Below are 26862 nucleotides of genomic sequence, written 5' to 3'. Positions count from 1 at the left end.
CCCCGTTGTTCCTTGCTGGCAATCTGTGGGGTTCGGGTTGGCCCCTGCGCTGTGTCAGGGTGCATCCATGTTGCTATGCACTTTGGATTGTTTTTGGTGTATTTTTTCAGTGGTTTTTATAGTGCATTGTTCCGCCAGATGCGTGGGATTTACAGGCCTGTGGCTAGTTTTCGCTACTTTTTGTACCGCAGTTGGCCTCGTCGCATGTTTTTTTGCGTTCGCGTTTCGCATTTCTGCAGCGTGGTGTTGATTTTGACGCTGTCATTTGGCATGTTATCTGGTGACTATCGAACGCTACTGCCTTGTTGTGAATCCCACGTTGTCACTGGGTTATTTTCCCGTGATGGGCTGCGATATTGAAAGTTGCGTTACGCTACTCTTGCGGTAGTTATCACACGTTCTTGTGAATATACTCCATAGTGTAAAATCAAAAGGAAAGCCATAAATGTACCAGATAGATAGAAGATACAATGTAAATCAACATGTCAAACAAAGAAAACTTTTAGGGTATACAAGGGTGGACATCGGGGAGGAGGGTGGGACAGTGAGGAATCCACAAGCAGATACTGTATCCACCAGAAAAAGCGTTAACGAACATAAGTAACTTGTTCTTCTGATGGATACATCTGCCTGTGGATTCTTCACCTTATGAATAGATTCCCACAGCAGTCCCACTCCCGGAGGAGGGTGTCCACTCTTCTATACCGCAAAGTGGCCCTCCCTCCTCATTTCGGAGTCTAAGCAATAATGCTTTGTGAAAGTGTGGATGGAGGCCCAAGTCGCTGCCTTACAAATGTCCACTACAGGAACACCTCTAGCCAGAGCAGAAGTTGATGACTTGGCTCTAGTAGAATGAGCTCCAATACCTTCAGGCGGTTCCTTACCAGCAAGGGCGTAGCAGATCTTGATGCACAAGATGATTCATCTGGATAGAGTGACTTGTGCACAGCCTTGCCCTTCATGCGTCCAACGTAACCCACAAAGAGCTGATCGTCCAATCGCAAGTCCTTAGTTCTGTCCAAATAAAAGCTCACCGCTCTTTTAGGATCCAGGCGGTGAAGTCTCTCCTCCTCCTTGGAAGGGTGAGGGGGAGGATAGAACACAGGAAGAGTAATGGACTGCCCTAGATGGAAGGGAGTAACTATCTTAGGCAGAAAAGCAGCCCTGGTCCTGAGGACCATCCTTTCAGCATGTATGGTCAAAAACGGGGGTTTGGAACTGAGAGCATGAAGCTTGCTCACCCTCCTTGCTGAGGTGATAGCGACAAGAAAGACCATTTTAAAAGACAGGAGTCTCAAAGGACAACTATGTAAGGGTTCAAATGGGGAACCCATCAAGAAAGTCAAAACAATATTTAAATCCCATTGAGGCATAACAAAGGGAGTAGGCGGAAACCTATTGGTAAGGCCCTTAATAAATCTCAAAACAATGGGAGATTTAAATAAAGATGGCTGGTCCGGCAAACAAAGAAACGCCGATAAAGCCGACAAATAGCCCTTAACAGTGGCGACAGCATGTCCCTACTGGGTCAAGAAAAGTGAAAACTGAAGAACATCTGACAAGTGAGCCTTTAAAGGATCAATGGACCTCTCTCCACACCATTTAACGAATCTAGACCATCTGGAAGAGTAAACAGACTTGGTGGAGTGTCGCCTGGATGATAAAATAACATCCACCACATCCGGCGGGAGAGAGAAGGAACTCAGGTTGCCCTGTTAAATCTCCAGGCATGAAGGTGCAGGCTCTGGAGGTGGGGGTGTAGAACCTGCCCCTGCGACTGCGAGAGGAGGTCTGCCCTGAGAGGGAGACGGAGCGGAGGGTGCGATGAGAGGAAGTAGATCTGTGTACCACACCCTTCTTGGCCAATCCGGAGCAATTAGTATAACTTGGGCCCGGTCTTGGCGAATCTTCCTCAGAACCTGAGGAATCAAGGGTATGGGAGGAAACGCGTAAAGGAGTTGTGAGCTCCAATCCAATTGAAACACGTCCCCCAGCGCCCCCTGCATCGGATACTGGACACTGCAAAACAACAGACAGTGCACGTTCTCGTGAGTGGCAAACAGGTCCAACTGAGGAGACCCCCACATCTGGAAGATGTGATGGACCAACTCCGGATGAAGCCGCCACTCGTGATCGGCCGAGTAATGCCGACTGAAGACTGTCCGCACGAACATTCAGCACACCAACTAGATGTTTTGCAAATACACAAATCTGATGGTCCTGAGCCCAGGACCAGAGTTGCAGAGCTTCTCGACAGAGACGATACGACCCTACACCTCCCTGCTTGTTGATGTATCACATCGCGGTAGGGTTGTCCGTCAGGACTTGAACCGACTGACTGCGAAGGGATGGAAGGAAAGCCTTTAGTGCCAAACGAATCGCCCACAATTCCAGAAGGTTGATGTGAAGCAACCTTTCCTCTGTAGACCAAAGGCCTTTGACCTCCAGATCCCCCAAGTGAGCACCCCACCCTAGAGCGGAGGCATCCGTGATCACTGTGGCCACCGGTGGAGGAGGTTGAAAGGGCTTGCCTTGAGACAGGTTGCCCTGCACACTCCACCAAGTCAGATCCACTGCAGCATCTCTGGAGATTCTGACAGACTCCCTGAGATCTCCGTTGTGTTGAAACCACTGCCTGCGGAGACACCACTGGAGTGCCCTCATAAGCCAGCTTACATGACTGACCAACAGTATGCAGGAAGCGAACAGACCGAGCAGGCGAAGGACCTTCAGGACCGGAACAACCGCTCCACTGTGAAACAAAGGAATCATCTCCTGAATGTCGAGAATTCTTTGTGGAGGAGGAAAAGCTTGACACACAGAAGTATCCAGTACCACCCCTATGAACAGGTTGCGCTGAGAGGGCACCAGGTGAGATTTGGGCACATTTGTTGAAAAACCCAAGTTGAACAACAGCAGAGTTATTACTCGCAGATGATGAAGCACCATCTCCAGGACTCCGCTTTGAGCAGCTAGTCGTCCAGATAAGGGAAAAACGGAATCCCTGACCTTCTGAGAAGAGCCGCCACAACTGCCATCACCTTTGTGAAGACTCGAGGTGCAGTAGTAAGACCAAACGGTAGGACCGCAAACTGGTAGTGCTGCGACCCTACCGTAAAACGGAGATACTTCCTGTGCGATTTCAGAATGGGGATGTGAAAATACGCATCATGGAAATTGATCAACACCATCCAGTCCTCTTGCTGCAGCGCCAAAAGAACCTGAGCAAGGGTTAGCATCTTGAATTTCTCCTGCTTCAGGTAAAAATTCAAGACCCTGAGGTCCAGAATCGGAGGCAACCTGCCATCCTTCTTGGGGATCAGGAAATACCGGGAGTAGCATCCCTGACCCCTTTCCTGCTCCGGAACCACAGCTATTGCACCTTTTTGTAGTAAAGCAAGGACCTCCTTCTGTAGAAGAAGCAAATGGTCCTCCGAACAAAAACCTTGGCAAGGAGAGTAAGGAGGAGGAAACTCCCCAAATGAAAGGGCGTACCCATTCTCTACAAGGTTTAAAACCCAAAGGTCTGGCATGACCGATTTCCAACCCTGTAGAAAGTGAGACAACCGACCCCCTATAGGACCCACTTGATCTAGGATAGGGGATCTAGGGCTTCTTTCCTGCGTTACCAGGGGGAGCAGGGTAGGTAGAAGAGGAGGAGGAGAGATTGCGGGCAGAACCACGTTGGCAACCTCTGGCTCTTCCTCTATATGACTTATAGTGCGGATTTTGCTGCTGACCTTTCAAAACCACAATACTTTTTATAACCAAACCCCCTTGACTGGGTTTACAATCCTAAGGATTTCGCCGTAGCTTTGCTATCTTTAAACCTTTGAAGTGCAGAATCAGCCTTCTCCCCGAAAAGCTTTGAACCATCAAAGGGCAAATCAAGAAGGGTAGCCTGAACATCCGTGGAAAATCCAGAGGATCTAAGCCAAGCTTGTCTCCTGGTAACTACGGAGGAACCCATAACTCTGGCCACCGAATCAGTCGTATCCAGGCCAGATTGAATAACCTGTCTTGCAGCAGCCTGAGCATCTGACAGAACCTCCATAAAATGTTCCCGCTCCTCATCAGGCAACTTGGGTGCCAATTGCTTCGCCGAATCTATCAAAGTATGTATATAATGGCCCAACAAACGGGTAGCATTGGTTGATTTTAGTGCCATGCTAGATGAAGGAAAGACCTTTTTAGCCAACTGCTCCAGCTTCTTAGAGTCCCTGTCGGCAGGAGTTTGAGGAAAAGCGCCTGAAGATTGTTTGGAGCAGAACACCTGTACCACCAAACTTTCTGGAGACGGATAAGAAGAAAGAAAAGGAGGGTCTCCTGGAGCAGTTCTAGATCTTCTTGCCACAGATTTAGACACAGCAGGAGAAGAGAGAGGTTTACGCCACACATCCATGATAGGCTCGGTTAGAGCATCATTAAAGGGCAACAAGGGCTCAACTATTGAAGAAGGCGAATGCAAAACTTCAGTGAGCAAATTCGGCCTATACTCAGCAGTAGGTAATTGTAAGTCTAAAAGCTCCGCAGCCTTTCTTATGACAGTATGATAAGGCGCTACCTGTTGAGGTGGAGAAGCCCTCGACGAAGAAAGCTCCCACTCAGGGGAGGTGTCCAGTCCACTTGCCTCCTGAATTCCTTCGAATTCATCCACAGATTCATCTATCTCACCCTCTTCAACCTCCTCTCTCTGATACTATTCCTCCTCCAACAGTCTCTGTGCCTCTCTACTTGAACGAAACCTTGGTTGCGGCGTCGGCTGCACCACACGCGGCGCCGACAGTTCTGGAGCCGGCATCGAAGGAGGATCTGAAGGTGGACTCGGCTCCGTACGAGGCCGAGAGGAAGGCCCACCAGACAGTGCCGGGGACTCCATATACGGCGTCGAAAATCTCGGAGCCGGAAACTGCCATGACGGCACCATCAGCATGAAAGGCACGAAGGGTGCCTGGGCATAGTGCTGAGGCACGCCCAAGTTGAAGGCCAGTAGACCCACGGGACCCGAAGGTGCTCCGGAGGGGAAGGCTGCCTTAGCAAATACTCCATACATTGCATTTAAAAAATGCGTTGGGTCCGAACCTGGAGTTGGAAATTGTGGATATGGAGTCGAGCTAGCATCCACAGGAGGAGCACCCGACGTCGGAACAGCCGGATCCACTGGCGGAGCCACAGGTTCAATCTAGTGCACGGGAGAAGGATAATCCTTAACTGGCAAGCCCTCCGAATCCGGCGAACCCCTCGGCGCCGGAGACTGCGCTGGAGTGCCTTTTGGAGAAGGAGATCTCTCCGGAGTCACTCGAGGAGATGGCGAAGGCGAAGGAGACACAAAGTCTTTCTGATGATGTAGAGGAGCTGGCGAAGGTGACCTCGAAGCCTTACCCTTCCACGAACGGCGCTGAGAATCATGTCTCCTCTTCTTCTTGTGTTTCCTCGACTTCGACGTATGCGAAGTCGACGACTTCGATCTTTTACATCCTCTTCCTTCCTTCTTTGCCATTGCCATCAAAAGCTTGGCCTCCCATTGTTTTAGAGCCTTTGGGTTCATCTTTCTACAACTGGAACAGTCTTCCACGACAAACACCATAAGCAATCTTCATGGGGGTCAGTGATGGACATGTGACCCCCACACTCCCTACAGGGCTGAAACCCGGACTTCCTCGAAGACGACATCGCAACAGCAACAGTTAAAGATGAAGGAACAACAAAGTACTCGACAAAATATGGAGAGTCCTAGAAAACCGTTAAGCGGCGGCGGCGCGGAAAAAAGGGAACTGACGTCATCACGCCGACGAGGCTCTCTTATGGCTCCGGTGACGTCATGCGGAGTCGCGAGTAGAGCCGTAGCATTGTGACGTCTTCGTGGAGAGATAGGAAAAAATTCCGTGGAATGCTAGCGCTGGAGATATTCATAAGGTGAGGAATCCACAGGCAGATGGATTCATCAGAATAATTATTGGTGTGCATGTGGGTTTAGGTTCTGTAGAAGTTCACTAATAAACATAACATTTCAGACAAAAAACAACTTTAAATCTAATAACCACAAAATCTACATCAAACAACAAAGACCATTTTGCTTGTAAGAAAGATCGCCAAACTACATAATCAATTCACTAGACTAGTCTATGATCATTCATTGAACATATTCAATACACTAAAGTGACACTCATACTTTCGGTCTACTGAATTACGTCAGTTCCTGAACTAAAAATCCCACTGACAGCATCTCTCTTCTCCTGGTATCACAAAAATCACCTGTATCACGCGCTTCAGTAGAAGCTGGTTGCTAGTGTCTGTTTTAAACTGTGAAGCAAACCCCAGTGGCTACAATGGAAGGTGTCTCAGAGCAGTGTATGGTTTTGTATTGGACACAGGCTTTAGTGCTCCACAAAATGATACATCAGAGAAGCATGTGCACTGTGGAGGGAAAGTTAGCTCTTCTAGAGGCACTGGTGTAGTTAGATGCATCAAAGTTGCGTCAAAACAGCGGGCCCTATTCACAAAGCCATTCCTGGTTGAAAATGCTCATTTACAGCTGAAAATTGCTTCATATGCCTCTCAGGAATTCACAGGATTCCTGTTAGGAGTAGATTATTTTACTGCTGCCGATTTATGTCATGCATGCAAGAATTTACAGCACCCAGTCCTTATCAAGTGTGCTGAATAGTCAGATCAAGGCGCTATTTGTTTTGAAATGATGTCAATGCTGGCAAACCTGTTAGTTTGTTGGTTTTCACAGACTCTGATCTGACACTTTGCCATAAATGCCAACATTGGGACAACAGAAAGAGGGAAATTTAAAATAAAAATCTGGGGACGTATTTTCTAGGCCTGGGTGGGAAATTTCGCTCGCAGAGTTTGCGCAGTTTTTCACACTCTGCGCTCCACATAGCGAGTGGAGTTCTGAAAAACTCCTCTCCAAGCTGACGGGCGAGGAAAATCTTACTCCAAACCACCTGCCGGCGAGATTTCTCAATGCAGTGGTCACGGATGGCTGGTACTGCTCGCGTTGAGAAACCATCTGTTTTCGTTTAGGAAGCCGCCGCTCGAGTAGAACATCTACTCACGCGGCAGAAAGAAGCAGTGCTGTGCATTGTGCCGTTCGTGCTGATTTGCCAGCGCGGGACAAACTCAGAAACAAAATATCTGCGTGAACGGCTTGCCCTACTGAACACCGTCGCTTCGGGACTCCGCGTAGCAGGCAGAGTTTTTTGGTCACTTCGAGGAGTTCTGCCCATGCCTAGTATTTTCCCTATTGACTTGCATTGAAGTTGGGGAAAGTTCAGGCTTGAGCTTGCTAAATTAAAGCCAATTTTGCTTTCAAAATCAGGATCTTCCTTCTGACTCAAGTCTGTTGGCATGTTTGGTTCTCTACCCTGGATATGGTCAGAGTTTTAGTCCACTTCAAGAGTGGTGACCCTCCCCTTCCAGTCTTGGAAAAGGTTGAGGGGAAGGGGTTTCTCCAGAGGGTAAATGTTTACACCATAGAAGAGAGAAGGGAAAACAAGCATTAGCATAGCCAATAGGTCTCGCCTTTGGGACCTTATAAGTGTTCAGCCATGCAACAGCTGCATAATTAAATACTTATAAGGTCCCAAAAGCGAGACCTATTGGCTATGCCAATGCTTGTTTCTGTTTATTACTGCTCTGTAGTAATGGCGGCACCCGTGCTTTAGCTTAAACATCTTAAGCTAAAGTCGGGTGCCGAGATTGCTTCAAAAGTTAAGAATTGTCGATTTCTTTACTTTTTTTTTTTTTAAAACCTTTATTTTAGATCAGTGACACAGCTATTCAGCCGACAACCCGGAGGTACGGCAGCTTTAGAGACTCAACACATGCTTGCGTCCACATTTCACTGACAGGAGAGTCAAAGGTTCTGTTTTGCATAAACATAAATACAACCCTAAACACAAGCAAGGCGATAGGTACTGTAAACACCAAAAGAGGTTCCCATCAGGGGGGACGAGCCCCATCCCGTCCAACAGGCACAGGTCTATAGTAAGGGAAAGGAGGGAAAGGCAGAGACTCAAGAAACAACCACATATCAGCGGGAAAGTCAAAGCCGGAAAGAAACTAAGGGGAAAGTTGCTCCTCAGGCGGGTCCGGGTCGGGGGGCAGGCATATGTCCCCTCTGTACTGGTTCCATGGCCCCCACACAGAGTGCCATTTCCGAGGGCGCCCTCGAGCACAATACACTGTCTTCTCCCTAAACATGCTCCAGTCCATGTTTTCCATCCACGCTGTCAATGTGGGCGGCCTATTGGAGCCCCACAGCCGAGCAATATCGCGCTTAGCTACCATGTTCCCTAGGGTCACCCACTGAGTCTGTGCCGCGTTGTGGTCAGTAGGACTCCAGACATTCAGGAGACAACATCGCGCCTCAGGCTGCATAACAATTCCCGTCACCTCCCCCATCACCTCGTGGACTCGCCTCCAGAACTCCATAATCGCACCGCATTCCCAAATAATATGTAGGAAGGTACCCACCATACCACAGCCTCTCTTACATAAGCCCTCCTCAGAGAAACCCATGTGGACCAACCTGGGCCCCGTCACATAGACCCTATGGAGTATTTTAAGCTGCACCAGCCGCAGGCGCGCGGGGATAGCGTCCTCTTTGGGAGAAGAAACTGCGTACTGCCAATCCTCATCATCTAGTTCAAGGCCATCCCTGGTCCATTGATCGCGCAACCCTAGAAGAAGATCCGCCCGAACATTAATAAGTTTCTTATAAATGAGCGAGATCGTGCTCTCTGGCATGTGGCCATCCAGGATCCGATCCTCCAACGGAGAGGACTCGGGCACCTTCTCCCCGTCTACAAGGACTGACCGCAAGGCGTGGCGCACTTGAGCATAGCGGAAGAACTCCGTGCTCCCCAGCTCGTATTCCTTCTGCAACTCCTCGAATGACTTTATCCTACCCTTAACCAAAAGGTCTCCAACCCTGGATATGCCGATCAGGTCCCATTTCTCGAACCCTTTTGTATGCCAAAGCTTCCCCAGAATATCGGAGTCAAACAGAGGGGTGGCAAGGGTAAGCTTACCCTTCCAGCCCAGCGAGTCCGTCGCCACCTTCCACACATGAACGGCCACTCTGGTGGGCCCCGTAAGGGCGAAGTCCGACGATTTCGAATACAACGCTCTGTGGTAATTACCCCCACGGAGCAACCATCGGTCCATGGCGAAGCCGGGGCTCAGCGCCGGACCATATACACCATGGTTAATCGCGCTCAACTGGGTGGCCCAGTAATAACGTCGAATGTCTGGAAGCGCGATACCACCGTCGTACCACGGAAGCGTCAACTCAGCGATCGCTATACGCGGACGCCCGTCCCACAAGAGCGCGCGCTGGTGGCTTTCGACCTCACGGAAATAGCTGGCCGGGACCAGGTCATGGGTATTCTGCAGAGCATAGAGGAAACGGGGAAGGGACATCATTTTAAACAGTGCGGCGCGGCCAAGGAGGGAAAGCGGCAATCGCCGCCAGCCCGCCGCAGACGCGCCAAGGGAGGGAGCAAGTTCTTCTCGTAGCGCAAAATGGGGTCGGTGGAAATATAGATCCCCAATACAAAAAGCCCTGCTGGGCTATCTGGATCGAGCAGTTGCGCGGGACAGGCGGGACATCCCCACACAGGACATACAAGTGTGACTTCCCCCAATTAATGACTAGGCCCGAGTTTCTACCGAAAGATGTCAAGACGTCACAAACCACTATCAGAGATTTCTTAGGCGAGGCAAGATATAACAGAATATCGTCGGCGTAGAGTGAAATACGGTCTTCGTGGTCAGGCGACCAGCGAATCCCACGTATATCCGGGTGCCACCGTATCCACGCCGCCAACGGCTCAAGAGCAAGGGCGAACAGCAACGGCGACAGGGGGCAACCCTGCCGGGTGCCTCTCCCGAGCTCGAACGGTGCAGACACCCGCCCGTTCACCACGACGCTTGCAAGAGGCCCCTCATAGAGCAGCCTCACCCATCCCACAAATCCAGGCCCGAAGCCGAACTTGGCTAGCACAGCCCACAGGTATGCCCACTCCACCGTGTCAAAGGCCATCGTGGCGTCGAGGGACGCCACAATAGCCGGCTCTCGCATCGTGCCCGTCCTAGCAATCACTCCATGGAGGCGTCTAAGGTTTAGTGCAGTGTTACGGTGCGGGATAAAGCCCGACTGATCCGGGTGGATCAAGTCGCCAAGTACCCGGACCAGGCGGTTAGCGAGAATCTTGGCAAGGATTTTCGGCTCGGCGTTGAGAAGCGAGATCGGCCGATAGGAGCCACACTTATCCCGGGGCTTTCCGTCTTTATGTATTACCACAATCGTCGCCAGCCGTTGATCGAGCGGAAGAAACCCATTCCCCCGCGCCTCCACGAACATGGCGCTCAGGTGAGGAGCCAACTTATCCGGACAAAGCTTGTACAGCTCTATCGGCAGACCATTTGGGCCCGAAGCCTTGCCGGAGCGCAACGCACGGATAGCACCCGCCACTTCGTCTACAGTGATATCACCATCGAGGTCCTCCCTATCAATGGCGGAAAGGCAGGGCAGAGCAATGTCACGCAGAAGATCACACGAGTCCGCAGTCGGCCTATCCGAGACCGAGGTGTATACCGTACGAAAATGGTCCGAGAAACACCGGACTATACCGTCGGGATCAGTGACAACCTCTCCCCCATCCGTCAACAACTCCGGCACCACACGATTAACACGCTCCTTTTTATACAGCCATGCCAGCAATTTCCCGGCCTTATCACCAACATCATACAATCGCCCCTGCTGCTCCCTGTTGAGGGTCTTGGCGGCGTTTGTCACCAGATCCCTATATTCCAATTGCTTCAGGCTCAAATTGTGCAGTGTGGACGTCGCAATATCCCCCTCCAAGGCCGCCTCTAAAGCCGCTATCTCGTCCTCCACCTGTATAACCTCGGCGTCTCTCCGACGCTTGGCGGCCACTACCAAGGACAAGGCCTCTCCTCTCAGTACAGTCTTAGAAGCTTTCCACAAGGACACCGCGGATTCAACTGAGCCCTGATTTTCTCGAAAATAGTGGTCAACTGTCTTCAGCAACGCGCTGCGCAGCTTGGGGTCACGAAAGTACCAGGGGTTAATGGGAGCCACCCTGCCCCCCCGCCACCCGGCCTATGTCCAGACGTGCCCACACCGGTGAATGATCTGATATGCCCCGTGCCATGTGCCTAACCTCAGTTACCAAAGAGGCGTGTGCCGCCAGAGTGAGCAAATAATCAATCCGAGAGAGACTCCCGTGGGCCCCGGAATGAAAAGTATATTGTCTCTGAGTGGGGTGCCGCAGCCTCCAACAATCTACCAGACCAAATGTATCAATAAAGTCAGGAAGCCACTTCTGAGCCCCCCCGGTGTCTCTGGGCGGGTACCTGTCGAGCATTCCAGAACCAACCGCATTGAAGTCTCCTCCCACCACTAGCATCCCTTCGGTGAGTTCCAACAAGGCCTTGCCCAGATCAGCAAACGTGGAGGCCTGCAGGGCAGGAAGAAAAAACAGAAACCAAAACCAACGTTCTGCCCTCCCACCTCCCCGACACGGCCACAAAGCGCCCCCTATCATCAGCAATGGTGGAGTCAACCTCAAATGGTAGGGAAGCTCTGACAAGTATGCGCGCACCCCTGGATCCCGAGGAAAACCCCGAGTGAGCAATGAATTTATAGCCCTTTCTGTTAAGTGCATAACACATATTCCCTATAAGGTGGGTCTCCTGCAGGAGGACTACATCTGGCGAGGTCCGTTTCAAAAATTGCAGGACTATCCCCCGTTTTATACGGTCCCCTAAGCCATTAACATTCCAGCTGATTACGTTTAAGCCCCTATCCCCCATCCCAGAACACAAAGAGACCTCCCCCCCCCCCCCCGGAGAACCACAATCGGACAATTCTGACAGTCATTGCTACGCCTTGCAAGAAAAAAACAACAACCCCAAACAACAACCCCAACATCCTGAATCCCCCCCCCACCCTGCACCCCTGCGTCAGCTTACAATGCCCCCCCAACTTGCAGTGTGCCTGTCGCCCTATCAAAAACAAATCTACAAAAAGTACCCCAAGGGAGGAAAGAGCCCCTATCTTCCCCCCGCCGCCTTCCCATTACTGCAATAAGGTGCGAGTCCCTGTCCAGGGCTGAATCGAAGCAGGCCAGCACCGGAGGTATCACTTCTGTCCATCCCGGTCGCCTTCCGCCCCATCCACGCTGTCCCGGCCGGGCTGCCGCCGAGGGAGTGCATCCAACCAGTCCCCTGCCATGTCCGGTGATTCGAAGAAGAAAGTCCGATCCTCATATACCACATGCAGCTTAGCGGGGAAAAGCATGGCATACTTCAGGTCCATATCCCTAAGCCGCCGCTTCACCCCCAGGAAACTTTGCCTCTGTTTCTGCACCATCTGGGTGAAGTCAGGGTAAAAGCTCACAAAGGCATTTTGAAAAGGCACCGGGCCTGTCACCCTCGATGCTTGCAGGATAGCGTCCCGATCTCGAAAGTGGAAGATCCGGGCGACAATCGGCCGTGGGGGGGCTCCCACCTTAGGCCGTCCGCCAGGCCCTCGGTGAGCCCGCTCCACCGCGAAAAACCTGCCGAGGCCCTTTGGCGCAAGATGATTCACCACCAAATCCTCGACGAGTAAATCCACGGAGAGCTCCTCCGAAGTTTCCGGGACCCCAATAATGCGCACATTATTGCGCCGGGCCCGACCTTCAAAGTCTTCGAGCCGGCGGGCGGAGAGGTCATTCGCGGTTCGTAACTTACGGACCTCAGCCTGGAGTTCCGAGACATCGTCCGCGAGGCCAGTAGTCTTGAGGTCCAGGGACTTGACCCGCTCATTGGTTTTTCCCAGGTCCGCGCGAATCAAGTTGACATCAACCAAAATCATGTCCACCTTGTGCGCCAGGGTCTCGACCTGTCGCCCAATCGAAGATTGCATCCCATCTATCGCCCCCTTGATATCCTGCAATGATAACTCCGAGGCTGGGGATGAATCGGCCTTCTGTGCTTCCAGCGACTGTCCCGATCCACCAGGCGACCCCTTCTGCTGGGCATAACGATCCATATTGTTGGATTGGGTATAGCCTCCCCGCCTGGTAGTCTTAGACTTCGACCTGACTGCCTCCGATTTGGTCGACATCTCGAACAGCAGGACGGTCAGTCGCAAAAGGACACCCCTCACTCAGCTAGAGGAAACAGGGACAACTAGGTCTTCAACAGCCAGTCAGGACCGAGTGGAGGTCTTCCAGACAACAGAGGATCTGTATGACGCACTCCCAACCCGGAGCAAACAAAGGGCGAGAAAGCGAAAGTGAAAGTGCAGCGGCATCCGTCCGTCAGTTCACACCTCCCAAGGCCGCTGTTGTTCAATTAGTGGCCGGGCATCCTGCCAACGCGAGCCCCTGGCATCCTTCGGAGTTAGGCCGCAATCTTCCGCCATGCACAACTTTGGTCCCCGGTGGGCGATCTTAGCCCGGACAACGTCAATCGCCCCAGCTGGGACTCATCTGCAGGATTCCGTGCATGTGAATCAGGATTTAGGACAGGATGATTGCAGGAGGGCGCGAGGGTAGCGGGAGCTCAAGGCTCACGCGGCCATCTTGGTCAAGCGCTAGGCTCCTCCCTATTTCTTTACTTTTGAAGCAATCTCAGCACCCGACTTTAGCCTAAGATGTTTAAGCTAAAGCACGGGTGCCGCCATTACTACATAGAAGTAATAAACAGAAAAAAGCAAGCGCCCGCTTCAAGAAATGACTGCCGTGGCGGGGGAAAAATGCCACAGACGGCCACAGCTTGCAGTGCATGTGCGCGAGTGGTGCGCGCGCAGCAGTAATCACGCCATATGGCGCCTCTGCTCAAGCGCGCGCCCGCGCACATGCACTGCAAGCTGTGGCTGGCGGTACCATTTTTTGAAGCCCTTACTTTAAGTCTCGCTAGACCAGCGCAAGCGCTGGGTCAGGCAAGACCTAAAAAGGGCAATTTCATGTTGGGCTTCATTCCCCAAGTGTGTAATTGTACAATAAGTACAATCACTCTTCTGGAGTGGAGGCTGGGTAACATATCACCCGATAGTCCCAGTAGCATGCCTTGAACCCTACTATTGACATAGCTTTACAGGAGCACGATTAGGAATGTTTGTGAGCACTTCTAAGGGTGCAGAAGTACCACTCCTCTTCGTGAATCTACCCGATGCCAATTAATGTTATTATGATCTCAGTGTCCCTTCCTGAAGTGCAGATGAAGGCCCTTTGAAAGCATGAATCCGAGCCAACAAATTGCTCGGGTGAGCTCATGCCAAAGCATACATAAAACACAGCGTATAATACAAAAGGCAAAACAAAAGCCAGATGACAGAGGACTGTCTCGCACGTGAGGGGTCAAACCTTGCCAAGCCCGCCATGCGGGAGCACTTTTCACCCAGTACATATTTAGGCATCTGTCTGTTTTTAGCAAATAAACAAGTATCAAATGTCTCCTCTGCAACCATTCACTTTTATTTGAGACAGACAATGAAAGAAACACAACATTGTACTTCAAAGCTTACCGTTTTCCCTAGATTACCAGGCTCACCCTGAAAAATAAAAGTATGGGAACATTTACATGAGACCAGGCACGGAACAACTACAAACAGAAGAATAAATCTTACGAAAACGGAAGAGTGAAAATAAAGACAGTATCGGAAATGTTTACTTAGTGAAATATTACATTCATTACAATGTTTTCTTTGTGAGGTAAAAATTCACTGAATAGTAATGTTTACTGCAAAAACTCTAATCAACAATATTTCAGGGAAACTAATATCTATTACTTATTTTACATTTGTCTGTGACACAGCTACACCATACAGTATTAGCGTGCGTTATAGTTAACTACTAAACAATGTAGATTAAATATAGAGAAGATGAAGGTAGGATACATCTTAAAATAATTTTGGTGTGCTAATACCAGAGTCTTAAGCGGTTTGACGAACATGGTGTGCTAAACATTATGACAGAGGGCAGCAAAGGAGAGGCGATGAGTCGTGAATGCGTAAAGTAGGATGTGATGAGCAGCCGGTGTATGTGCTTCATACAGACTAGGCTCTCATTAGGAAAGGTCCTTTCAGGTCCAGTGTGGCTGGTTACGGCAGTATCTCCCACATTGGGAATATGAGGTCCACAAGAACACCACAGATCACTTGACTTTTACTTGGAGATAGATGTTAGCTGCTGAAAACAGCCAGAATTTCTGCATGAAAGCATTGGCGGGCAATGAGAAATTAGCGTGGGAATCTGACACAGAATTACCAATTCCCTGGGTAATTGCTCATTTCTTTGTGGACCTTCAGGGTGCAACTTGCAATGTGCCAGATGTATTGGTACCCTGGTATCAGTCACTCCAGGAGTGGGGAAATCCATCTTAGTCACCGGGTCACTGTTCATGTGGGCTTATGTAGATGCAAGGGGGAAAATTGTGAGATTTGCCCTAATAACCGTTGCTTACAAAAGTGTGCCTCCCTTAACATGTAGCTGTAAATCAAATGATTAGCAGATGCAGAACCTACCTTGAGTCCCGAAGGTCCCCTTGGGCCCTGTGGAAGATTGACAGGTTATTTACACCATGTTTACTGATTAGTATGTTAATGGCTTTCTTTCAGACTCCGCACTATGAACAACAGATACATTTAAGACCACCTCATAGCACGAGCACAGATAGGGAAAATCTTCGAGTGTTTTTAAATTTACATCACCAGCATTTGCAGAGCCTTTTTATATCATTTGTATTGCTGGCAGGAGGTTTGCTTCTGTGTGGCATTTTCGGGCGATTTCAGGGTTCATGGCTGTCAGGTGTCGTGTCCTTGCGCCTGATGCGCAAAGATAAGACTGCCCTATCTAGTGTGTGTGGAGACTCCACAGCTGTAAAGATACTACTAGTAAAATACCTTTGTGAATAGGAAACAATCATAATCTTACACAAAAGTGGAAGTGTACCTATGTGAATCGGCCCCATTGTGTGTAGATATAGTGAAGATCACTTAGTTCAATGTTTTCTATAGGAATAGTATTGTAGAGTAGGGTTTTCTGTAGGGCTAATATAATTCCAAAGCACTTTATAATTACATAACAAGGCACAATATATTTATAGACAACAATGTAGAAAAACAGGGCAGATTAGATTTAAAACATTACCAAGGTAACAAGAAGAATAGAAAACAAAGTTATTTTGACACAGTAAACTCATAAGTCGTATTTGGCAAAATGAGTAAAATGATGTCAATGTCTCAGTCCCCAGTCGCTCATGCACAAATTAAAATGACAACGGGCAACACAATTAAGCATTAAATGTAAATACTGCCAGAATGTTCCAATAAAAGAGCAAAAATGTTCTCATACGTCTAAGAGTTGCTACTGCAGACACCCTCATCACATTATTAGATGCTTATAGGGTTCTACAACGTCCCGCAATTTTAGGGTTGTTGCCCGCATTGGCACCCACTCTTGCAAAAGTGAGAAGGAACCCTATGCTGAAGCATGCCATGTTAGGGAGGCTTTTGTATTCTTCTGACCTTTGACTAGACAGGGTCTTCATCTTATCTTACACAACTATAGTATACTTCTTGTTGCACACTGTAGATAATCAACAAATGAACAATACTCCAAGAAGCACCCTGGTTCATCTGAACCATGATAGCTAAAAGGCGGCAATAGCAGACTTGAGCCTCCTTCTCTCCTCCAAGGGTTCAGTAGCAGCAATTATCCCAGCGTGTCACTTCCAATTCGCTATTCCCTTTTGTTATTCCCATTCGCTACCCATGATGTAGTGCAGGAACCACAAAAGCACAGCAAGCTACAAAACTCCACCCTTTCAAACCAAGGAAAGACATTAGAAGAGCCATCAATCTGTATAGACTAAATCGCTGTAATGAGGTACTCATGGACCCCATAGAAAGTACAGTGTACGCCTCAAAAAGTCAAGCAAATCAGCTCATTTGCTGTCTGACTTCAGAGATCATACCCCTTGTCTTTTGAAAAACGTACTGCTCCCAACAGCACTCAGGTTCTCCTTTATAGTGCTCTGCGGTTGAGACCGGGGGCATTAGTTATTGTTCCCACTTGCTCATCACTAGAAGAGATGCCTGACTGTGATTGGTTTAGGGTAGGGTGCTATATTATCTATGATATTATCTGCAAGTGACCAAATTACCAAACAATAGCATTAATAATGAGAACAACAGAATGCCTACACCAATATTTATGTACACTAGATATAATTCATTCACAAAATATATGAATCAATATGTGTGGTAAAACTAAATAACAGAGGGCACATTTTCGATATATGTGGCTATCTAAAATTCATATAAGGCTACAGTTGTGTGTAGAGGTTGTTCTTATGTGTAGACCCCCAAAGCACGTTTCATTCATTTCCTATAGGGGAAAAAAGAACGAGAGAATGGGGTATGCAAGTATAACTTCATCTGCAGATCTCGTCATTCTGTTGTGGTCTGTATTACCATCTTCCACTGAGCATACTGCAATTCCAGTACTTGCTCCATCCAAGCCATTCCCCTCAAAGTAGACACCAACCAAGATACAGCAGCACAGCTCCTGTGACAATTAGCAAAACCAAAAACGAGTTCTGAGGTCGTTCTTTCGATTGAGGGTGAAACCCTCTAGAAGACACCCAACACTGGACTTGAGGTTCAGACTCATGCATTTTTGAAGAAATGTGTAAAGATACTGTATTTCAGCTGCTAAGGTATCTCTGATATTTACAATTCTCTCAATGTATCTACATTGGATCTTTTTTTAATGCTTCCCTATCTGCTCCATGCTTTAATCCAGTCCTTTCTTCTTAAATCTCGGCCTTCCTCCCCTCCCACCCGCTGGAAGTCTATGTAACATTTTATTGTATCCATAGCTTTTAAAAGTGGTTCCTGAGCCGCATTTAGGGCCTCATGTAGGTAGCCAAATACCGGTCGGTAACGGCCGATTTTCGGTAATTATACCGTTACCGACCGGTATTTTGGCTATTGGTATGTAGGGGGACAATTTTTGGTTTCGGAATTTACCGAATCGGTAAAATTACCGAATCGGTAATAATACCGAATCGGTAATGTTACCGAATCGGTAACTTTTCCGATTCGGTAATTTTACCGATTCGGTAAATTCCGAAACCAAAATCGAGATGTAGGGGGAGTGTGTGGGTGTGTTTAAGAGTCGGTATTTACCACCAACTTATAGTTGGTGGTAAATAATTAATGTATGTGTTTAAGCATTTTTACGCGCGTAGCAATGTGCAATGTGGCATACATACATGCCCTTAGGGCATGTATGTGTGCCACATGTGCACACATGGCCGAATCAGGGGTGCAACAGGGTGTCAATGTGACACCCTGCCACCCTTTCATGTGTTCCCCCCATTACCGAATCGGTATTTACCGATTCGGTAATGAGGCATACCTTCCCATCAATGGGAAGGTATGCCTCATTACCGAATCGGTAAATACCGATTCGGTAATTACCGAATTGTAACGAATCGGTAAAAAATACCGACTCATTACCTACATACGAGTTACCACTTCTAAAATACCGATTCGGTATCGTTCGGTATTTTAGAAGTGGTAACTGGTATGCTACCTACATGAGGCCCTCAGAGTGATGCACTAAAATATGTGGATTCCTGTAGCTCATTTTTAACTGGAGTAAGACATACATCATTTCCTTTGTTCAATATCTCTTTGTTGGGGTCAGAGAATGAGGAAGTGACAGGGATGCATGAAGTGCATTTCAGTCAGTTCTGCTGGTTCTCGCCCCATGTACCCAGGATGAATGGGTGGCAGGGGAAGCTTCCCTTTTAAAAATGCAGGGCCCAGGTCACAAAGGGCCTCTCCACTTGTAGCGGAGGCCCCGCAGACGTGGCGGGACCTTTGTACTCCAACAACCCATTGCGGATTTCCCACCATGAGTGTGGGGCCTCTGCCACGACTGCAGGGCCTCTGCCAGGAGTGCAGAGACTCTTTGTGAATTGGGCCCATGGATACAGATGTGATGCAGCTGAAAGAATATTTACATGACACAAACTGATTTAGAGACATTTCAAGTAACACATAAATAAACATGCACTAATCACACGTTAAAGAAACATGGAAAATAAATGTGAGAGAACTTAGTTACTGCATCGTAAAAGCATGCACATAATTGTAGGATAGATGAAATCATATTCATTTGAATAATATAGGTTTATATTTCATTAATCAAGCTCACGATAATTATTTCAACGTATAATAGAATGGTAAAGTGATGTACTCTCGTGTTATAAAACTCCTAACCATCCTTAAGGAAATAGTAAATTATGTGAAGAATTAATGAAATTTAATGTCATTTAATTAGCTTTACGTGTAATATTGAAGGTTTCATTCTGAATTTCCAATCTTCTGCATATGTGAAATTGGGCACCTAATGAGAAAAGCAGAAAGTGGTGCTACACAGTCATGTTGAGTGTTATTATCATGAAACGTTTGAATAATGATCTTCATATATGTGCTAATATGCTCTATGTACCTGTAACAAGATTAATATTTTTTAATTTAAAATAATTTTATACGTACGTACTTTGAAGTTGCAGTAAAATGACATAGTTACATGCAATCTTTGAAAAGAGATATTAAAATCTCTGAATGCTTATTAGTTGAAATGGTCTTTTAGAATATTGATTTACCTTTATGAATATTTCACTGCTTAAATCCTGTATTCTTAAATTAACTTTATTCTAGGCCTGCATTTTACTATTCTGTATTGCCTTATACTCATGAGAAGCTTTCTCAAACTTGTACTGTGAAGCAAAACTGTTACTTCCTAGAAGGAGTTCTCACGCTTAAAAGGACTGCTTGCAACAAAGTTGACACTTTAGGAACATTTGCTATGGGAAACAGTCCCCTTGAACTCACTCATGTGGCTGCTGCTAAAGGATCATTGTTTGGAGGTTTACGTGTACCGGATGATCCTACAAATTATGTGATTAGTGCCACCTCTTTCTATAATATGTTTCTTCCTTTATGCCTCATGACAATCATCCTATACGAACTGACCAGTGGACTGAGTGGTATCACTAGAGGACTATATTATACATTGATTTGATGGTTGGTCGCTCTCTCTCTCGTTCTCTCTCTCTCGACAGATTCAAGAGAGACTGTGTTGATTTCCTACATCCTTTTCATTGGGAACACTTTGTTGACTTTGTTCATGCTCATTTGCGGACTCTGCTTGCTCCCTCCTTTTTGGACATGTGCATACGCTGTGTGCACCATACTTTGACTCCTTCTCAATAGGACACTGACTAGGAGCTATTGTGGATCATGTTCTTACTGAGCTTTCCTGAACCTTTTGTCCCCTTATGGCAAGCCCAAACTAGCTAGACTATTCTGCACTCTTTAGGCAAGAAATGTTAACTAATAGTGTGATTACTTTATTTGACATCTTTGTTAAACTAAAGTTTAAGTAAAAACCTGAATGTATGGTTTATCATGACCAGTCTCATTAAAGTTGATTTCACTTTTTAAATTAATATATTAATGCCAAAGAGAAACCAGCTTAGAGAAATCTCCAAGCATCAAGTACTAATGTTATTGTTTTGTATGGCCTTAGCAGAAATATTGGTTTGCATGATTTTGCTCTCGCTAAATTTCTTCAGAAGGTTCAGACTAGCAGTGATAATCCTTTATTTGTATAGTCTGGTTTTGAGGTTCATAAACATGAACCTAATTATTAGTTGGTGAGTCGGTTATCCAATTCTTGATCCTCATTGGAAATCCAGGTGTTAGATCTCCTATGCCCAAGCCCTCATTAGCACAATACAAGATCCATTGGAAGATCAAGTGAGGGTTGGCGAGCTAATTCATATAGAAAAGAAATCAGATAAATGAAAAAGGGCCTAGTTTCTGCTGGAATAGATGTCAGAGCATATTTCTTGCAAAACGTACGGATAGATTTATTAAAAAAATTATATTGTGGCAAACACCATTTGACATGGTGTATTATAATTTTAGCAGATACAGGAAGTCTGGCACATGGATTAGATGCGACTGACCTCGATACACCATGATATCAAGTGGGAAAACCAGTATTAGAACTCAGGTATTCTGGATCCCCAGTCTGCAATTTAACATTGAGTCTGCATCATTTCCTGAAAGACCAATGATAGAGCTGCTGATATGAGGTCAGCCATAGGTCCAAGAGGACTGGATAATTGCTAGATTTTTAGGATATCAACATGAGGAACATTCAGATGCACTTCATAAAAATGAAAATGATTTAAATGATCATAGGTTAGCCTGAAAATTGTCCTCAGTCAGATCCCTTTGGAACTATGCTAGACACCACTGTAGTAGGCATATTTGTAATTTGCTGCAAAGGGAGAGAAAGTGATTTTCCCAGAATCAGGTGGTCTTTTTCTGGGGGGTCAGGTGACAAATCTGGGTTGCAATGTCAGCCTCACTACCTCTTGATAACATCTGGTCCAGGAGAGGTTTCGGTTACCCCTTTCTACATCTGTCTCATTCATTTCAAAAAGAGGTAAAATATAAAGTGCATGCCTGTGCCATTCAGGCAGATATGTCAGATGTTTTTGCAGGGCCTGAGCCAAAACATTAAAGCATTGCCCACGTATTACAAGGAGGACCTTTTCTCTAAGTTTAAAAAACATGTCCTGCAGGTACACAGTGAACTTGGCAGAGCCAGCATCTTCTGTCATATGCTGGTATTAACCAAGTTAGCTTCTTCATACCCCCGATGGCTCTGTGCCGATCTTGATGGGTTTACTCAATACCTTCTGACAAGTGTCTGAGCTTCGAGTGAATGTCCATAAGTTGCTACTGTTTCCTAGGGAGCTTGACTGGGAATCCATAGGCTCGACTGCCAGAATTGGGCTTCCGGTGGGAGACTGAGGGGTTTCGGTACCTAGGAATAAGGGTGACCCATACTGAGGCTGCCTTCCAGCGCTTAAATGTCGACATTTTTCGGGAATGCCTGAGGACCTTTATAGCTTTCTGGTCCAAACTCTCCCTTTTGATGATGGGCAGGGTGGCGGTAGAGAAGATGGTCTTCTTGCCTTGGTGTCTCAATTTAGTCCAAAACACGTTTCCGCTTCGTCCAAAGTTCTTTCGTAAATTAAACAGCTTACTTATCTCATTGGTGTGGGAAGGGAGATGCAGTACAGAGGCGCTGTCAGTCCTTAGACATGACTTGGAGGATGGGGGACTGACCCTCCCAGACTTTTTACGCTGTCACGCTACAACACACAGCGAAATGGTTGACTGACTCTGACAACTGGGAAAAGATATTTATGCAGATTTGTTAGGGGGGCATACCCTGGAACAGTTATTAATGAGAGGAGGTTGCTCTGAACACCCAGTCACTTACTTGGAAAGACAGACAGCCATTGTGTAGTAGGCTGTGGTCGCAAAGGTGATACGCAGAGGCCCCTTTGACTGGGAGGTTCGTCTGTGGGACCTGGCCCTGTTTCGTACAATTAACAGGGATATGTATATGGAGCAGTGGAGAGTGGGTGGGCGACCTATACCCAGGGGAGGTTTTCCTCACCTTTCAGGAGGCACAGGAGGTGTTTGGGGTGGGCCCGGATCACTTCCTATACTATGCTAAACTGGAGAATACACGCGAGAGAGGTGTGGGCTGGGTTCCTGGTGGTGCTCTGACCCTCCCAGATGCTTGGAGGGTTGGTCCGGTGAGGGGACGGGTGGCACCTCATAACCCTATTTTATGGCGTGGTATGGGCAGACATGGAGGGCATGTAGTGCGTAGCCCGGAACTGGAGGAACATATCACAGATGCAGATTGGTCCGAACAGGTGATGTGGGTGTCCTGTAACCACAAGTTTAAATTACTGCATTTCAGTTTCTTACACCGCACTTATGTGACCCCTAGACAGTTGAACAGGATAGACCCCTTGAGAGGACCAAGCTGTGCACAGTCTGGGCCTCTTTTCTCCATTTAGCCTGGACCTGCACTGAGATCCAGAATTTCTGGTGGGCTGTAGTACCAGTCATAGTGGGAGCGAAAGTTTTGGAGGTCACTCTTACCCCGCTGGCTTGCCTTTTGGGAGAGGTGGTGAAACACAAGGGCCGCAAGATCCCTTACAAGCTAGTCCAGCTTGCATTGCTCCTAGCCAAGAGGAGAATAGCCATCAGGTTGATGGGCAACAGGCTTCTACAGTTAAATTCATGGCTTAGGGACCTATGCGAATGGGGTGCAGCGGAGGAGGTCCCTGTGCGCCTCGCCCATACTGATGAGAAAGCCGAGGATGAGATCATGACCGGGGGGCTGATTCTTAATAAATTCAGTGAGGATGGGGATGGGGAAACCAGCTCGGGGAGGGCTCAGGCAATGTGGAGCGAGATGCTTGTTTAGATTGTAATGCCTTGCACAGAATGTGACAGCCAAGTGTAATAATTTACACCCTTATGTTCTCACCGAGTAATCGGGTAGTGTTTTGGACTCATCATTTTATTGCTCTGGATGTAGGTTTTATACCTCCTAAGACCAGCCTGTCATGGTATTGCTCCGTTCATTGTGGCATGGGTTAGACGCAAGAGAGCAGTACTCCTATTGGAAAGTACTCCGTATTTTGCACTGCTTGTCTATTTGTTCTTTGTCTTGTTTTATGAGAAAATCAGTAAAGTATAAAAGCACAGGACCTGGGGAATATAGATCCGCCTGCTTCCCCCTTCGGACCTGCTGGCATTCAGCTACAAGTCCAATGTGGGTCCGGTCAACCATCACCAAGTCCATCCTTAGTTTCCCCTACTGCAGCTTTGCACTTTCAATGCACTTATTGAGGAGAGCACTCCAGGCAGAGCAGGCAGACCACCCTGTCATTATTGCACATACATGCGTCTTCCATCAACTAGGGTTTCTGGAACCAATATCCATGTTTTCTTGGAAGTGATCCCCAGAGGTAGACATGCTGCTTGGATCGAAGAGGAATACTGCTCATGCAACTAGCAGTGGGCATGGACTAAGCCTACCATTTTAGCCTTTTCTGGATTTCATTCCAAACTGTCCTCTCGGTCTTGAAACTACAATTCTAAGTTACTACAGGTACAGCCGACAAGCTTGCTTTTCTCTGCGGATTTCCAGCTTATTTCCCTTTGATCGTCCTGGGGTTAAATTAGACTGTGGGCTCTAATCTAACCTATGCGTGTTGCACGAACGTGATTTGTAGGCTCATTTGATACACGGTTAGGCCTGGGCGAATTTTAACTATGCTGCATAATTTGCATAACTTCAGCAATTTCGCAATTCGCGTCTTACGTGAAATTCTCTAAATCTCGCCATTATACCACTTTGCGAAAGTACATATCATTCACAGTAAAAATTTACAGACAAGGGCAACATTTATGGTAAACATTTACAGCAAATTCACAGGGACAACAGAATGCAAGCAGCTGTTGCTCGTGCTGCTTTATTTTAAATGTGTCCTAACAAAAATTGACCATATGATGCAATTCATGCTAAGATATAGTGTGGAATAACAGAATTGCATATTTCGTATTTATGCATAATTTTGGGTAATTTAGCAAAAGCAAATTACAGGAATGTCACACACTTCTATGAATTGTATAGTTGTTTACAATTAATATGTCTCAGAAGACATGAGTTAGAAATGCTTTTTTTTGTTCTATCTCTTGGGCTTCACAGCTTAGCTGCAGTTTACTGCTTCATCTCTAGCGGCAGACACACACTATAGAAATAAGAGAGCATAACACAACATAACATAACAAAATATCACAACACCTGCCTTGTAACCTGTGATCAATCATAACTCTTGAGAGTTTATATTGTGTCATATTAAATAATGATGGAATGATTTCATAACAAGTGACGATAAATAAAGTGTAGAATAATATTGTGCTAAACTAGAAACGTTTTGGCCCCCTTCATGTGTCAGCCCAATTCAACATAGTCCCTTCCACCAGCACTGTTAAACGCTTTCAGATTACAGTCCTGGTGGGTGCAAGGCTCTCTGGGAAGTGCTGAAGGGAAACAATGCATCTCTAGGAAGAAGGAAGGAGCCCAAAGGACCATACTGCTCCCCTGGAAGGAGGACCAAGAGGGACCCTCCTAAAGCAATGGGAGATAGTGCCAACCAGCTTGATTTAGAGCCTTGCTCCACAGGTGGGGGATAGGGGCGTTGCTTTCTCATCACACATGCCTACCATTTCCACACAAAGGCTGGGATATACCTCCCGCCAAAGTGGACAATACAGTTTAGATCATGAGAAACTTTAGGGTATGCATACACACCAGTGAATAACCATGTAACTACTGTGCAATTAAGCTTGTCTGGTTACAACAGTGAGGATAAGGGGGATTGGCTTGTTATGTCGCTCAACATCCCACCTACCAGGCCAACTTATAGTTCCACTGTTCGACTTATAGTTCCACTCTTCGACTTATAGTTGCACTCTTTGACTTATAGTTGCACTCTTCGACTTATAGTTGCACTCTTCGACTTATAGTTGCACTCTTCGACTTATAGTTGCACTGTTCTAGTTCCATTGTTGTTGGTTACAAACTATTTCGTAAGAAACTTTTTCTCCTGTCTCCCTTATTTTCCCCTTAGCCTACTTGCACTTTGGCAATAGAATTCAACAGAGTACATTGATTGTTACCTGAGGCAAACATGATTTGACAGTAATACACTAGAAATCCTTTTTTTTTTCTTTTTATAATTTTATATAATGTTGGTTTAGACCCATAACAACAGTCAATGGCAATCTGCAATAATTTATAATACTCAAGGTCAAAGACCTCATATCTAATAAGTCGTCGGTCTTCTCTCTGTCGCCTCCTGTCAAGCGTCCAACCCTCTTTTAGTACCGATATAATTCTGGGGGCTTCTCAAACTCTCTATTACCAAACCTGCTCACAAACGTCATAAAAAAATTAAAGCAAAGTAGAATCGTTTTTTCTGCAATGTTCTCACGGAGAAGCACTCACCATCATTCCATCTTCGCCCGGCTCGCCTTGCATCCCCTGAAGAAAGAAGACATGGTGTACAGAGAATGTCAACTAATTAGGAGAAGCTGAAACACATTTGCTACAGTTGTGTTCCTGTGATTCAGCAGAGAATAAATAAACAAGTGCTGGATGACCAGCTCTCGAGGCACTGTAATCAGATCATCCACTTCAATGACTTTAAATGGAAATGTGTGTGAAGCCTTTGAACTTGGCGTTGGGTGGTATCAACGCTAGTGGGTAAAATGTCACATTTTTGGTTAATTTCATCAGGCTTACCCTAGGTTTAAATATTCACTAATTTGTTATGTTGAACAGTGTAGGATTTCTTCTCCTTCTGTTCATTAATCTTGTGCTGGTTTATTCTGCCACCTGGTACCTCAAAGTGGGGTTAATTTTAGGGGGAAAGTGGTTTTTAACTTCAGACATACGCTTTTGTAAACATAATTTTGCTGTTGAGAAGAAACATGCAGGGTGGCTGTTTGCACACATGTTTTTCCTCACCTTCCATCCCATCTTCCCATTCTTTTTACATCAAGCCCTGTTGATTTGCTATTTTGTCTTCTTACTTTTCTTTGAAGACCTTGGGGTTTCATCTCGCAGTTTCAATTCTCGTGAGAAACACAATGAAAATGGAACCAGCATGGCCAATGGCTGCTTGGGTGCATGGTGGGCACAGTATTAGCTGTGCCCACCTCTCAACAGGGACTGTTCAATGCACTGTCTCCTTTGCAGATGCTTTCAGCAGACTCTGAGATGGGCATACTGCTCCACCCTGCCCCAGCTTCCTTCCAAAGAAGCTATGTAACTGGCTGAACACAGACCTGAGATGTCACGG

The 26862-nt window shown here is 46.9% G+C and overlaps 1 protein-coding gene across 7 annotated transcripts in view; it reads right to left on the bottom strand.

The window, feature by feature from the left end:
* The window catches only part of LOC146810895 (uncharacterized), a 403292-nt gene that overhangs the window by 150274 nt on the left and 226156 nt on the right, over positions 1 to 26862 (bottom strand). For all 7 annotated transcript variants that reach the window (XM_085617937.1, XM_085617940.1, XM_085617938.1 and 4 more), the window contains 3 exons: positions 26007 to 26042; positions 15554 to 15580; positions 14555 to 14581 (listed from right to left, as the gene is read on the bottom strand). In XM_085617937.1, coding sequence (XP_085474063.1) covers positions 14555 to 14581; positions 15554 to 15580; positions 26007 to 26042 — 90 coding nt within the window. The remainder of the gene's footprint in view (positions 1 to 14554; positions 14582 to 15553; positions 15581 to 26006; positions 26043 to 26862) is intronic.

This window comes from Triturus cristatus, chromosome 7 (genome assembly GCF_964204655.1).
Source record: "Triturus cristatus chromosome 7, aTriCri1.1, whole genome shotgun sequence".
Classification (NCBI taxonomy): Eukaryota; Metazoa; Chordata; class Amphibia; order Caudata; family Salamandridae; genus Triturus; species Triturus cristatus.
Note: the sequence above shows the minus strand (reverse complement) of the source record. Positions and strands in the feature narration are given on the sequence as shown.